The sequence below is a fragment of the Hevea brasiliensis genome, unplaced genomic scaffold (genome assembly GCF_030052815.1).
Source record: "Hevea brasiliensis isolate MT/VB/25A 57/8 unplaced genomic scaffold, ASM3005281v1 Scaf147, whole genome shotgun sequence".
Lineage (NCBI taxonomy): Eukaryota > Viridiplantae > Streptophyta > Magnoliopsida > Malpighiales > Euphorbiaceae > Hevea > Hevea brasiliensis.
In genome coordinates this window covers 48,922-62,362 of record NW_026614638.1, presented here as the reverse complement: position 1 = coordinate 62,362, position 13,441 = coordinate 48,922, and the positions used below count along the sequence as shown (strand labels likewise).

Here is a 13,441-nt window from a genome sequence, read left to right as displayed (position 1 = left end):
TCTGTATTATTATTTTTCTCTGTTCAATATTATGTGATTGTGTGATTTGTGTGTGTGTGTCTTAGATTTGCGTGCTTGTTATAACAAACTGGTATCAGAGCTTTACGCGTAAAACCTAGGGTTTATAAATGGCGTTGTCTTCAACGAAGTATGAGATGGAGAAGTTTTATGGTGGATCGAGTTTCAGTCTGTGGAAGATTAAAATTAAATATTCCTTGATCCTACAAGATCTATAGAAGGCAATCGAGGATAACTTTCCAGAACATATAAAAGAGACGGAAAAGGCTGATCTAAAGGAGAGAGCCTTGAGTGCGATTTTAATGAGCGTAACTGATAATGTCCTATGCGAAATTGCTGGTGAAAGCTCAGCATCTACGGCATGGAAAAAATTAGAGGAGTTATACTCTGTCAAATCGCTAACCAACCGCCTGTATCTGAATAAAAGACTTTACAATCTGAGAATGAGCAAAGGTACGCCCATTAAAGAACATCTGGATAAATTCAATTCAATCATTATGGATCTGAAGAATATTGATATTGAGATTGATAGTGAGGATCAGGCCCTTATTGTGTTATGTTCTTTACCAACCTCTTATGAAACTTTTGTTGATACTCTGTTGTATGGGAAAGATAGTATTTCACTAGACAATGTTAGTAATTCTCTAAAATCGAAGGAGTTGAAAAAGAAATTTTCAGATAATAGAGAAAGATTTAAAGAGGAAGGTTTGGTGAGTAGGGGAAAAACACATTCAAGGGAGGGTTCTTCTAGCAGGAAGAAATCTAAGGCCAGATCTAAGTCAAGAATGAAAAAGGCCAACTATTTTGAGTGCGGAGAGCAAGGTCACTACAGGAGAGACTGTCCCAAGTTGAAAAATAAAAAGGGAAAGCAACCAGAAAGTTCTGCGAATGTGGTTGATAGTTTTATTGATTCTGACAGTGATGACAGTGCTGGATAAATTTTATCCATGAGTTCAGATCATGGACAAAATTCTTGGATTCTTGATACTGGTGCTACTTATAATATGTGTCCACATAGAAACTGGTTTGTCACTTACAAACAGATGAGTGGCAAGGTGTTTCTGGGCAATGATCGTGCATTATCTGTTGAAGGAATTGGTAACATCAGATTGAGGATGTTTGATGGCGTTGTCAGAACTATAGAGTGTTGGCATGTTCCAGGACTAAAGAGGAACCTGATTTCTCTTGGGACACTTGACTCTCATGGATTCAGATACCATGCAGAGAATAGAGTTCTCAAAGTGTGCAAGCACTCTATGGTACTCATGAAGAGCAGTTTGATTTCAGGATTGTATTTTCTTCAGGGCAGTACAGTTTCAGGGGAAGCTGCAGTAGCATCCGAAAGCAATAATCAGAATCAGACTCAATTGTGGCATATGCATCTTGGTCATATGAGTGAAAGAGGATTATCTGTGTTAAGCAAGCGGGATTTGTTGGATGGGCAGAAAACAGAATCTATGGACTTTTGTGAACATTGTGTGTTTGGCAAACAGACTAGGGTGAAGTTCGACAAAAAGGCAGTGCGCAAGACCAGAGAAACAGTGGATTATATCCACTCAGATCTATAGGGTCCTAACCAAATCCCTTCCAAGAGCGGTGCCATGTACTTCATGACTTTGATTGATGATTACTCTTGGATGGTGTGGGTGTATTTTTTGAAAACAAAAGATCAGGCATTTTCAACCTTTGTAAAGTGAAAGACGATGATTGAGAAGCAAACAGAAAAGAAGGTCAAGCGTCTTAAAACTGATAACGGGTTGAAATTTTGCAATCGTGAGTTCAATGCATTCTGCAGCAATGAAGGTATAGTGAGACATTGCACTTGTACAAGGACACCACAACAGAATGGTATTGCAGAACGCATGAACAGAATGCTTTGTGACAAAGCAAGAAGCATGCTCTCACATTCAGGATTAGAAAAGGATTTCTAGGCTGAAGTAATTAATACAACCTATTTCTTGGTTAATAGATCTCCATCTACAGGTATTGAGTGCAAAACTCCTTTTGAGATTTGGTCTGGTTCAACTGCTGATTACTCTCAGCTAAGAGTATTTGGTTGCCCTGCTTATGCTCATGTCAAAGATGCTAAGCTTGAGCTGAGGGTAAGAAAATGCATATTTCTAGGGTATGCATTTGAAGTGAAAGGCTACAGGTTGTGGTGCAATGATCCAAAGTCTCCAGTATTAATTATCAGTAGAGATGTGACATTTAATGAGTCTGCTTCATTGGATAGTCAAAGGAAGAAGTCAATAGCAGAATCAAATCACGATGTTAGAGAACAGGTGGAGCTTGATATTGATACTGTAAATACTATATTTTGTCTGGATCGAAATAATTTTTTTTTAAATAAAAATAAAATAAAATAGGAAAGTAAAGAAGAAAAAGAAATATTCTATTAGGTTTTAATTTGTTGCCATTAAATTTTAGCTATATATATGCATATATATATTTTTGGAAGAAATAAAAGAAAATAAAATCAATTAATGAGGAATTAATTTTATTAAATTTCCTAAACTTTTTATCTACTTTTACAAGGAAACTCTTCCCTTTCCCTTTGATTGTTTTCTTGAAAACAAACCAGTTTCACGTGAAAAGAGTAACCTTTCCACTCCCTTTGACTCTCTCGAAAAGACACAAGCCTTTCTTTAAAATGGGAGAACAAATCCTCTCCTGGGGACTCTTGAAAGGGACTCATCTTTTTTCCTCTCCAAAGAAAAAATGTTGTCTCCTCCAAGATTTGATTCTCGCATCAGCTTTCTTCTGTCTAATTCTCAGTTTTGCTCCAAGGATTAAGGTCTCTTTCTTGATCTCAAATAACTCTGTTAGATTAATTTTCATTCAATCTTAATGGGTTTTGTTAAAATAAATAAATTTATGGCTTTGATAAGATGATGTTTGAAATTTGTAGATTTAAAATTCAGGTTGTTTTGAGTTGTTGAGTTGACTTCTTTTTGCTTTGATAGTGATTGAGAAAAGGAAACCTTGATTGTTATTTGTTGGTAACCAATTATAATGCTTGGTAGATTGAAAATATACTCTGCTAGATGATCTATTGATATATGAATTGACTGTTCAGTTTTCTATGGATTTAAAAATTATCTATCATGTTGAAATGAGATGTAGGTGTTTGGATTATTTGTAATTTACAGAGTGTGGAAAGCTTGTTAATTCATTTTAGATCTCATCAATTAATTTTTATTTATTTTATTTATTTTTATTATTTTATTATTTTATTATTATTATTATTATTATTATTATTTTTTCTTTTCTTTTTTGTTGAGTCCAAATATAAGGCCTTCAAGTGGTATTATGTCAGTAGGGAGTAGTTGGATAGTTTTTTTAAGAATGGGTTTTTTACATCGGGTTGTGGTTTGGATAGATAATTTTTTTTTAAAAAAAATAGTGACAATTTCATTGTAAATACTGAAAATAAATATTAAATAAATAAAATTAAAATTAATTAAAATTTTGAATTTACTGATATTTTCATCATAAATCTTGAAAAACAAAGTAAATAAACAAATTAAATTAAAGTAAAATTTAAATATCGGAGGTCTAATGATAATTTTATCATAGACCCTGCTTGTCATGAATTTGAGATTAATTATTCTAGGTCTATTGATAATTGAATCTTAGACCTTGTAATTAAAAAATATTAATTAAAAGATTAGTTGGGATTTATTGATAATTTGATCATGAATCCTAAAAAAAATAAATTAATTAAAAATGAGCAAATTGAATTAAAGGAACAAGATCTTCGGTCTAATGATAATTGTATCTTAGACCTCACAATCATATTAATTTGTTAGACTTATTGATAATTTTATCATAAATTCTAAAGATAAAAATCTAAATTAAAGCTTTGGGGTTAATGATAATTTCACTTTAAATCCTATTGAAAATAAAATTTTATAATTAATGCTTTAGGTTTAATGGTAATGTTAGCTTAAACCTATTAAAATAAACTAATTAATCTAAATCTTGGGTTTTAATGAAAAGTTTTCTTAAGCCCTATTAAAGTCCAATGGAAATAAATTAATTAAACCTTTGGGTTCATTGGTAATTTCGTCATGGACTCTAATTAGTATTTGATGGTAATTTCACCTTAAACATACTTAAAAAAAAAACAATCATTAATTAAAATTTATTAGGTTGGTTGATAGTTTCATCACCTAAATATAAATATAGTCTTAAACCCATAAAATGCACTAAAATATAAAATTAAAATAATTTTAGGTCTAATGATAATCTCATCTTAGATCTTTTTAATTACAAAATCTGGAATTAATTACTTCAGGTCTAATGATAATTGCATCTTAGACCTTAGGATTTAAAAATATAAAGTATTGTTAGGATTTAATAATAATTTTATCTTAAATCCTACAAACTTGAAATAAAAGCATATAAAAATCTTTCAGGGTTTAATGATAATTTTATCTTAAATCTTATAAGTCAGATAATAATCAAGATTTTAGAGTTTAATGATAATTCCATTTTAAGCTCTATGAATCAAATAAAACTAAAATAATTGGAGGTTTAATGATAATTTCATCTTAAATCTCACAAAATAAAATAAAATAAAAATCATGAGTTCGATGATAATTGCATCTCGGACCTAAAGAAATAACAATTAATTTCAGGGTTTAATGATAATTTTATCTTAAATCTTATAAGTCAGATAATAATCAAGATTTTAGAGTTTAATGATAATTCCATTTTAAGCTCTATGAATCAAATAAAACTAAAATAATTGGAGGTTTAATAATAATTTTATCTTAAATCCCACAAAATAAAATAAAATAAAAATCATGAGTTCGATGATAATTGCATCTCGGACCTAAAGAAATAACAATTAATGGTTTGTTGGGCGTAATGATAATTTCTTCTTATATCCCATAAAATAAAATAATTAGATTAATTTCTCTCAAACTATTCTGAAGATAATAATAAATTCAAACAGAATATTATTCTTGTATGAGAATTATTTAACCTGTCGAGAGCTACAAATTTTTGAGAAATCCAATTTTTGGGAGCATCTTGCTAAATCTCTCGATCAATTTGTAAGTAATATACGTGTTCAACTCATAACTTGCATTTGTATATAATTAGGCGCATCACACACATAACACCCTCAGTCATTCGAATACCGATGATGGGATTTACAATGGGGAGTTAAAAGTTTTCACGGTCTATTGAAATCCCTAGGAACTAAATGACACATTTCCCAGTATTATAGTTTTAATCAAGAAAATGAAGGAAATTAGTAAAATGTTAAGTAGGCATCACTTGTATTACATATATGTTTGACTCCTTTTAACAATATTTGTATTTAATGAAAATAACTGAAACTTTTTTAAAATAAAACTAAAATTCAATTTTTTAAAAATAATTGGCTTCTATTTTTTTAATAATATGGTTTAAAAAAAATAAAAATAAAAAATAAAAAATCTTAAAACCAAAAAATCTATTTTAAAATCCATTTTCAATTTCAAACATATTTTAATTTTCAAGTTAATCCAATTTCCAAAAAATTTAATTTATAAATCATTGTTTTAAGTTAATTTCATTTTAGGTGGAATTATATTTCAACAAATTTAATTTTCAAAGCTTAATTTAATTTTTAAGCAGAATTTATTTTTCAAACTAAATTTAATTTTCAAATAAAATTTCATTAGATTATTCGTCAAATTTAGAAGCCTCTTTAAAATAAAAAGTTTTCAAAAAATAAAAATAAAACAAAGATCAAATGGATTCAAAATTCACTTTTAGAGTCGCTTCACTTACTTGTATATTTGACTTATCCTAATAGTGAGATATTTAAGCATTTTTACATTTATATTTTTGATCAAATGCAAGGAACCAATATTATAAATTAAGCTCAATTTCAAATTATTGACATTAATTTATTTGAGCACATTCTTAAATCCATCTACCCTTTTTGGACGATGTGGGATGCCTAACACCTTCTTCATACGTATAAGGACCCCAAACCTTGAATCTCTGGAATAGAAGTGGATCATTTTCTTTAAAACAAAAGTTTTGAAAATATAATAAAAGGTTTTCTCTATTTTCCTGCAAAAATTAAAGTGGCGACTCCTCACCTTTTCACTTCGGTGTGAATTTCTTGACAACTGCAAAATACGTTGCAACAGCTTGGCGACTCCGCTGGGGAGATATTCAAACCAATGCTTCTAGTCCAGAGGTCTAATGGTGGACTTATTTTTGTGCTCTAACAAATTAAAGTTAATAATTATGGAGATTAATTTATGGTATTCTTAAAATATCTTGATTAAACTTATTAAATTTGCCTCATCTTATTACTTTTTTTTATGCTTTATTTATTGGTAATTTCTATTTGTACTTAAATGTATATTTGTGTATATATGTTTGTTTTTATTTTGCAGTTGTTTGGGTATGGTAGTGTAACCCTTGAAAGGGAAGAGGTTTGCATGTCCCTTAACACACATTCACTTTACACAATGTCCTTACACACTTAAGCTCTACACCCGAGTTATTTTAACCCTTTAGGAATTAAGAGAAAGTCATGTAGCGGTACCCGTGAGTTTCCTCATCAGTATCTGCGAGGACTTTCACTCAGGTTGGAACTTGTTTCATGTATTGTGATACCCGTGGATTCCCCGTTAGTATCATGGAAATGAAATGAGGCTCTGCTGTTTACAGTAGGGGCAATCTGAAGACCTTTTAAACCTTAGCAAGTTAAATCTTGAGCTGAAACTCTGCACGTTAAAAGCTACAGTTAACCACCTTTGAAGATAATACCATTCCATTAGATAGCCTCTTCTAATCCTTGAGATGGTTCCCTGCTAGGACAAAAGGGACATGTTTACTTCTCTTACTCTTTTGCATATCATTTCATAATCATTAAAGCAAGAACTTTAATCATGTGCCATTAATAATAGAGAATGTTTTCGAATTATATTATCAAAGTGAGTTAATAAGCATCTTCCTACTTTGACAAATGTTTAAACAATTTTTCTCGCCTTAATAATACAATTCGAAATTGTAGAATAGTGTCACTGTATTCTTTAATCAAATAAGAAGTGAACAAAAAAAGTGACTCAAATAATTTTTAAAATTAACATAGTTGTGTTTTCTCAGAGATTAATTTATCAAAATTGCTAAGATCAAAGGAACTCTAGTAAAGCAATCTAATACGCAAACAAGAGTTTACTAGACATGAGCTACAACAAAGAAACAGAGAATGGAGGAGCAAGAACAAAATCAGGATTTGCAAGGACAAGTAATAGAGCTAAAAAATGAAATTGCTGAGTTGACAAAAATTATAAAGGGAAAAGGAACGGCTAATCCAGAGTCATCTGGTCATCAACTTGACACAACTATTTGTTCTGATATTGCTACTTTTAAGCAACATGTTGGTGATAATTTCCCTCAGGTTTACATGCTAGGATCCTCGGGACAACCCGGAACTGCTTTTACTTTTTAACCTCCACAAGCTTTTCACAATGTTTCAACCCCCCTTGAGGGCGATGTTTACACATATGTGATGCCTTTGTCTGCTAGTTTGTCAGTTCCTCCAAATGTCACTAGCTTGCCTATCCCCAATTTTCCTGCCCACCAGAATTACCCTATGGAACAATTGACACAAAGCTTTGCCCAAACTTCTCTTGTCCCACCAGCTGCTCCCACTACTCAGGCCATCAATTTCCAATATTCAACGGGAAATGAGATACCCTAGGGACCTATTGCGTTTGATAAAGGAAAGGGAAAAGTAGAAGATGAGAAGTTTTCTTTAATTGAAGAAAGGTTACGAGCAATTGAGGGGTTGAACATGTATGGATCAATCGATGTGTCTACATTGAGATTGGTTCCCGATGTGGTTGTCCCCAAGAAGTTTAAGGTTCCAGAGTTCGAGAAATACAATGGAACTTCTGACCCACATATTCACTTAGCAACATACGTAGCAAAAAAGTCTGCACTAATTGAGGATGACAAGCTCCTCATCCATTTCTTTCATAAAGAACTTACTGGGTCAGCTTTACGCTAGTATGTTCAGCTAGATAGGAGTAAGCTACATACATGGAAAGATTTGCCAGATGCCTTTCTTAAGCAGTGTAAGTTCAATTTCGATGTAGCCCTGACTAGAAGGGATTTACAGAATCTACTACAGAAGGAGGGGAAATCTTTCAAAGAGTATGCTCAGAGATGGAGAGAGAAAGTGGCAGAGGTGTACCCCCCCTGTGACTGATCATGAACTAATGGAGTTTCCCCTATTTGATTATCGTTTGACGTGTTTTACTATTCACTTGTTTGAAAATTTCAATGATATTTTACAATAAAAATCTCATCAATTATTCTCATAACCATCTCATAATTCACATCTCATTCATATATCTCAATTCATATTCATTTCTATGCATTTCCATTCATGCATAATTTATATATAAAAATTCTCAAGTTTCATTAATTTACATGATTTACAGATTGATTACATAAATTTATAATTTACATGATCTACAAATTAATTACAGTTCCATAATCTATATTTCAACATACAATTCATAGTTTACATTACAAATAATAACTAATTATAATGTACAAAATACATAATATGATCTATATGGGCCCTATATTGCTGAGGAAGTGACAACCTTGAACACTCTGCAGATCAGAACTCCAAAATCTCTGTTTAGTATTCGCTGGGCTTTAACTTTAGTACCTGTGCGAGGAAACAAATCCATCGCGCTAAGCATTGCTGCTTAGTGGTGCAATAATATAACAAGAAATAATGTATATAAATAAAAATAATTGGAGCATATTTTCTATACTCAAGAATTTTATTGGGTTCATATGAAATTTTCAATACAATATATATTTTGTCATTTATGTTGCTCTCTAGAATCACTTCTTTCATAAGTTTACAATAATCATTTATATAATGTACAAATAAATCTAAAATTTATACTTATACTTATGTTCTTATGAAAGTCACATTTGTAATGTTATTTAAGTCATAATTCTTCTACTAGTCTTTTTATCACTTCCTTGATACTTTCTAAGTTGTTTACAATCATTTCGTAATATTTAAAATTTTTAATACTAATTTCATTTACTTCAGACCATTATAAGAAACAAATTTTTTGAGCTATACTAATTTATTTCAGAACTTCTTACTCATTTATTTGCTTTCTAGCATTTTTAATTGCTAATATTCGTAACTTATTTTAATAAATTAGACTGCCCAAGTAACCTATGATGATCGACTAAATCGATAATGTGTCATTGGCACTTTGGACACATGGTGCCTCGGGCCGTCATACCATGGGACGCAGAATGTCAACCATGTATGCAGTTAGTATGGTTAAAAAGCTATGAGCACACATAATCGGGCATTAAGCCATGAGTGCGGGCATAAAGCCATGAATACGGGCATAAAGCCTTTCGCAGTACTGCTAAAACAATACCCTATTGGCATGCCAATCTATCCAATCTGACACACATGTCTAGGCAATACAAGGATACATAATATCATTAAATATTAATATATTATGTTTTATGACTTCATTATTTCATGAAAAATTCTATAATTTATACATTCATCATAATATTCATACATTCCTTACATCATTCATATTGATCACAATTCACATTCATTTGATCTACCATTCAAATTCAAAACATCTTTCCTTTCTCTCTTGATGGGAACCTAAATCCCAAATGACACTTTTATCACATTTATTCATTCAATAATATATTCATGTAAGGTACATTTCATACTTCAAGTTGTATTGCTAATATATTATGAACTCCATTGGTGATGGGAGTATAAGTAGTGGTGGCCACGGTCCGGTTTGGAACCGGAACCGAACCGAAACCGGACCGGTCAAACCCGGACCGAAACCGGTCAAAACCGAAACCGTTATAAAACCGAACCTAAATCGTTCCTCCATGGTTTGGTTCAGGTTCAAGATATTACAAAACCGTTGAACCGTCGGTTTGATTCGAATTAAAATCGTCAGTTTAACTCGAATCGAACCGGCGGTTCGATTAAAACATACGATAAATTACACCTTTGTGGCGATGGCGCATCGCGACCTAATCGCCACACCGCCACAAATTTCACCCACTGCAGCCTCCTACCCCTGCAAACGTCTATTCAATGTCATTTCTTTCTTTTTTTTTTTTTAATCATTTATTAAATTTCAAAATCATTTATTAAATTTAAAAATCAATTATTTTTATTATTTTAATCTCAAACGGTAAAATTATTTACCGTTACTGTTTTTTTTTATTTTAATTATAAAATTACCCTTTAGTCTCTAATAACAGTAAAAAAATAATTACTTTTTGGGGATAATTTTGAAAATAAAAAATTTATAAAAACTCTATAAATACCTCAATTCATCCACTTAATTCATTCACACTACTCTTAAATTCTCTCCAATCTCTCAAATCTCTCAAATTTTCTACACAATTATTCTCAAATCTCTCTTTAATTTTCAATATTCTCTAAATTTTTACACTTTATTTTTTTTTTACACTCATAAAAATTTCTTATATCCTATTATTTTATTCCATAACTCTATTATTATTTTTTTATACTATCATTAAAATTTAATATTTTCTTTATTACTCTATTTTTTTATATACTCATAAAAATTTTCACTATCTCTAATTTTTAATTTAAAATTTTACACTATTTTTTTGTTTGCAAATTTCTAATTTTTTTTTTTATCTTCTACACTTTTTTTTTCAAATTTCTAGTACCTTCTATTTTTTGTTATCTCTATACTATTTTTTTTTTCAAATTTTATCATAGTATCATTCCTTTTTTTTTTTGAGAAAATGGCAAGTAGTGGATTTGGAAGTTCATCAAGTAGCAAGGGGAAAAGTAAGGTTGGTGAATCAACATACCCAAATCCAAATGAGCTTACTGCAGTTGATTTAGACAACATAATGGAGCAAATTGGGGATGATGATAATGATGTTGAAGTTCAAGAGTTATTCCACCACACTCAAGAAAGCCAAAATCAACAAGCTGAGAAAGTTGAAGTAAAAAAAGCACTCACGTCCGATATTTTCAAAGTCCACTTTACAAAAAAACGAAGATCTGAAAATACATTTGATGTAATTTGCAATTACTGTGGTCAAGTCTACAAGTTCAAAATGGGAGGTGGATATGGCACATTCAATAGGCATTTGGAGCAAAAGCATCCGACCAAAATTGGGTATGATAAGTCTCAAACTCAAATATCCGGGTACACAAATTCTAAATCTCAATCTTTATTTCAATATTCTAATCAAAAAAATAAAGAAGAATTAGCAAAAATGATTTGTGTTGAGCATTTATCATTTAATTTTGGTGAAAAACTTGATTTTATTAATTATTGTCAAAATGCTTTAAATCCTAATGCAAAACGTATTCCTAGAAATACTTTGAAACGAAGTGTTTTTTCTTTATTTAAAAAGGAAAAAAGAATTACAAGAAATTTTTTAAATATGAGTGCACAAGTTTTTATTTGTAGTGATATTTGGAGTGATTATTGGCAAATGCATTCATATATGGGCATAACATATCATTGGATTAGTGATGATTAGATCATGCAAAAAAGAATAATTGCATTTCGTGTTTTGATGAGAGACATACTGCTGATAATATTTATAGGATGATTAAAAATATTTTAGAAGAATATAGATTAGTTTATAAAATTTTTTCAATTGGTTTTGATAATACTGCTGCAAATTCTACATCAATTAATGATCTTAAACAAATTTGCCAACCCAATTTTGGAGGAAAATTTTTTCATATTAGGTGTGCATGTCATGTATTAAATTTGTGTGTGCAAGATGGTTTAAGAACCCTAAATGAATTTATTTCTCCCATCAAAAAAACAATTTCATTTTTATGGGGACATCCCCAAATTATGAAAGAATTGGCTAAATTTTATAAAATAAATAATAAAAGACCAAAAAGATTTCCAAGAGATGTTCCCATTCGTTGGAATTCAACATATGAATTACTAAACGAGTCATTTGGATATAGAGATTTATTGTGCACATTTATTAGCAATAATGTGCCACAAGTTCAACTATATCCACAAAATTGGGACATTTGTACAAAACTTTTGGATATTTTAAAAGTTTTTAATGATGCTAAATATACATTGAGTGGTGTTTATTATCCTACATCTCATTTATTTATGATTGAATGTCTTAATATTATTGGTGCATTGCAAGACCATGAAAATGATGTTAATTTAAAAGATTACATTTCTAGCATAAAAAAAAAAAGGTTAAATTATTTCAAAAATATTCCTCCACTTTATCTTGTTGCTTGTGTTTTTGATTCTAGATGTAAATTAGATGATTTAAATGATTATTTGTCTCTTTATTATTCATGTTTAAATCTTGATGATGAGATTGATTTTGATATTCATGCAATAATTGTTGAAATTAGAAAATTAATTTTTGATTTATATAGTGAATTTTGTTCTTTTAGTCAACAATTAGTTTCTCAATCTCAGCCTTCTAGTCAAGTTCAGAATGAGCCAACCTCTAGAATAAGCATGGGTGATCGTGCCTTATTACAAAGGCAAAAAAGGCCTAGAGGATCCCTTGGTAATAATTCTGAATTTGATATTTATTTAACCACTATTTTCGAGTTTGGTGATAATAGTGCAGGTAAAGAATTTCCAGTACTTGATTGGTGGCGTCGACATGCAAATACTTTTCCCACCCTTGCACTAATTGCTAAACAAATTTTAGCAGCACCAGTCTCCACAGTTGCAGTTGAACAAGCTTTTAGTGCAGGTGGTAGTATATTAGATGAGACACGATCTAATATGGTTCCTGAATCATTAGAAGCTCAAACATGTTTAGATGATTGGATTAAGGCAGCCTTAAGGCAACAAGAGATCACACGTGAAGGAAATGAAGATTTATATGACATAGGAACCGATGGAACAACAACGGAATCGAGCGGTTGTGGAAGTGATTAGGGTAAGGGGGTTATCTAACTCTAAATAGAAGGTAAGAGAACTACGTGGGCTTTGATTCCTCTAAACCCCAAGAGGATACGTAGGCAACTTAATTTCTACAAAATTAAGTTCAAGCCCTTTTTCCTTTTTTTTTTTTTTTTTAACTAAAATTAATTTAATCTCTTTTAATTTCTATCATTTTTTTAAATTAATTCTATACATTTCTTATTAATTTTTATTACAAATACAAATAATATCATTTTCTTCTTTTTTTTTAAATATTTATTTTACCAAATTTTTTTCTCTCATTTTTTGATCAAACCGTCATAAACCATCCCCCAAACCGCCCTAAACCGCCTCTTGAACCGCTCCAAACCGCCTAACTCTAAACCGCCTATTAAACCGTTTTAAACTGGGGCTCGAACCGAAACCGGCGGTTCACGAACCGCCCTTCAAACCGTCTCTTA

The 13,441-nt window shown here is 30.8% G+C and overlaps 1 protein-coding gene across 1 annotated transcript; it reads left to right on the top strand.

The window, feature by feature from the left end:
* The first annotated feature begins 10,835 nt into the window (after positions 1–10,835).
* Positions 10,836–13,115, top strand: LOC131176514 (uncharacterized). The gene is made up of 2 exons (XM_058141562.1): positions 10,836–11,225; positions 12,497–13,115. The coding sequence occupies exons 1-2, from the start codon at positions 10,843–10,845 to the stop codon at positions 12,993–12,995; spliced, it is 882 nt and encodes a 293-aa protein (XP_057997545.1). The 5' UTR covers positions 10,836–10,842; the 3' UTR covers positions 12,996–13,115.
* The last annotated feature ends 326 nt before the right edge of the window (positions 13,116–13,441 follow it).

What these genes read in the sequence shown, in the direction of transcription:
- LOC131176514 (XM_058141562.1), top strand. Translation starts at nt 10,843, where the DNA reads ATGGCAAGTAGTGGATTTGGAAGTTCATCAAGTAGCAAGGGGAAAAGT. An exon ending in AAGCATCCGACCAAAATTGG is followed by an intron (nt 11,226 to 12,496) that starts GTATGATAAGTC and finishes TTGTTCTTTTAG; the next exon opens with TCAACAATTAGTTTCTCAAT.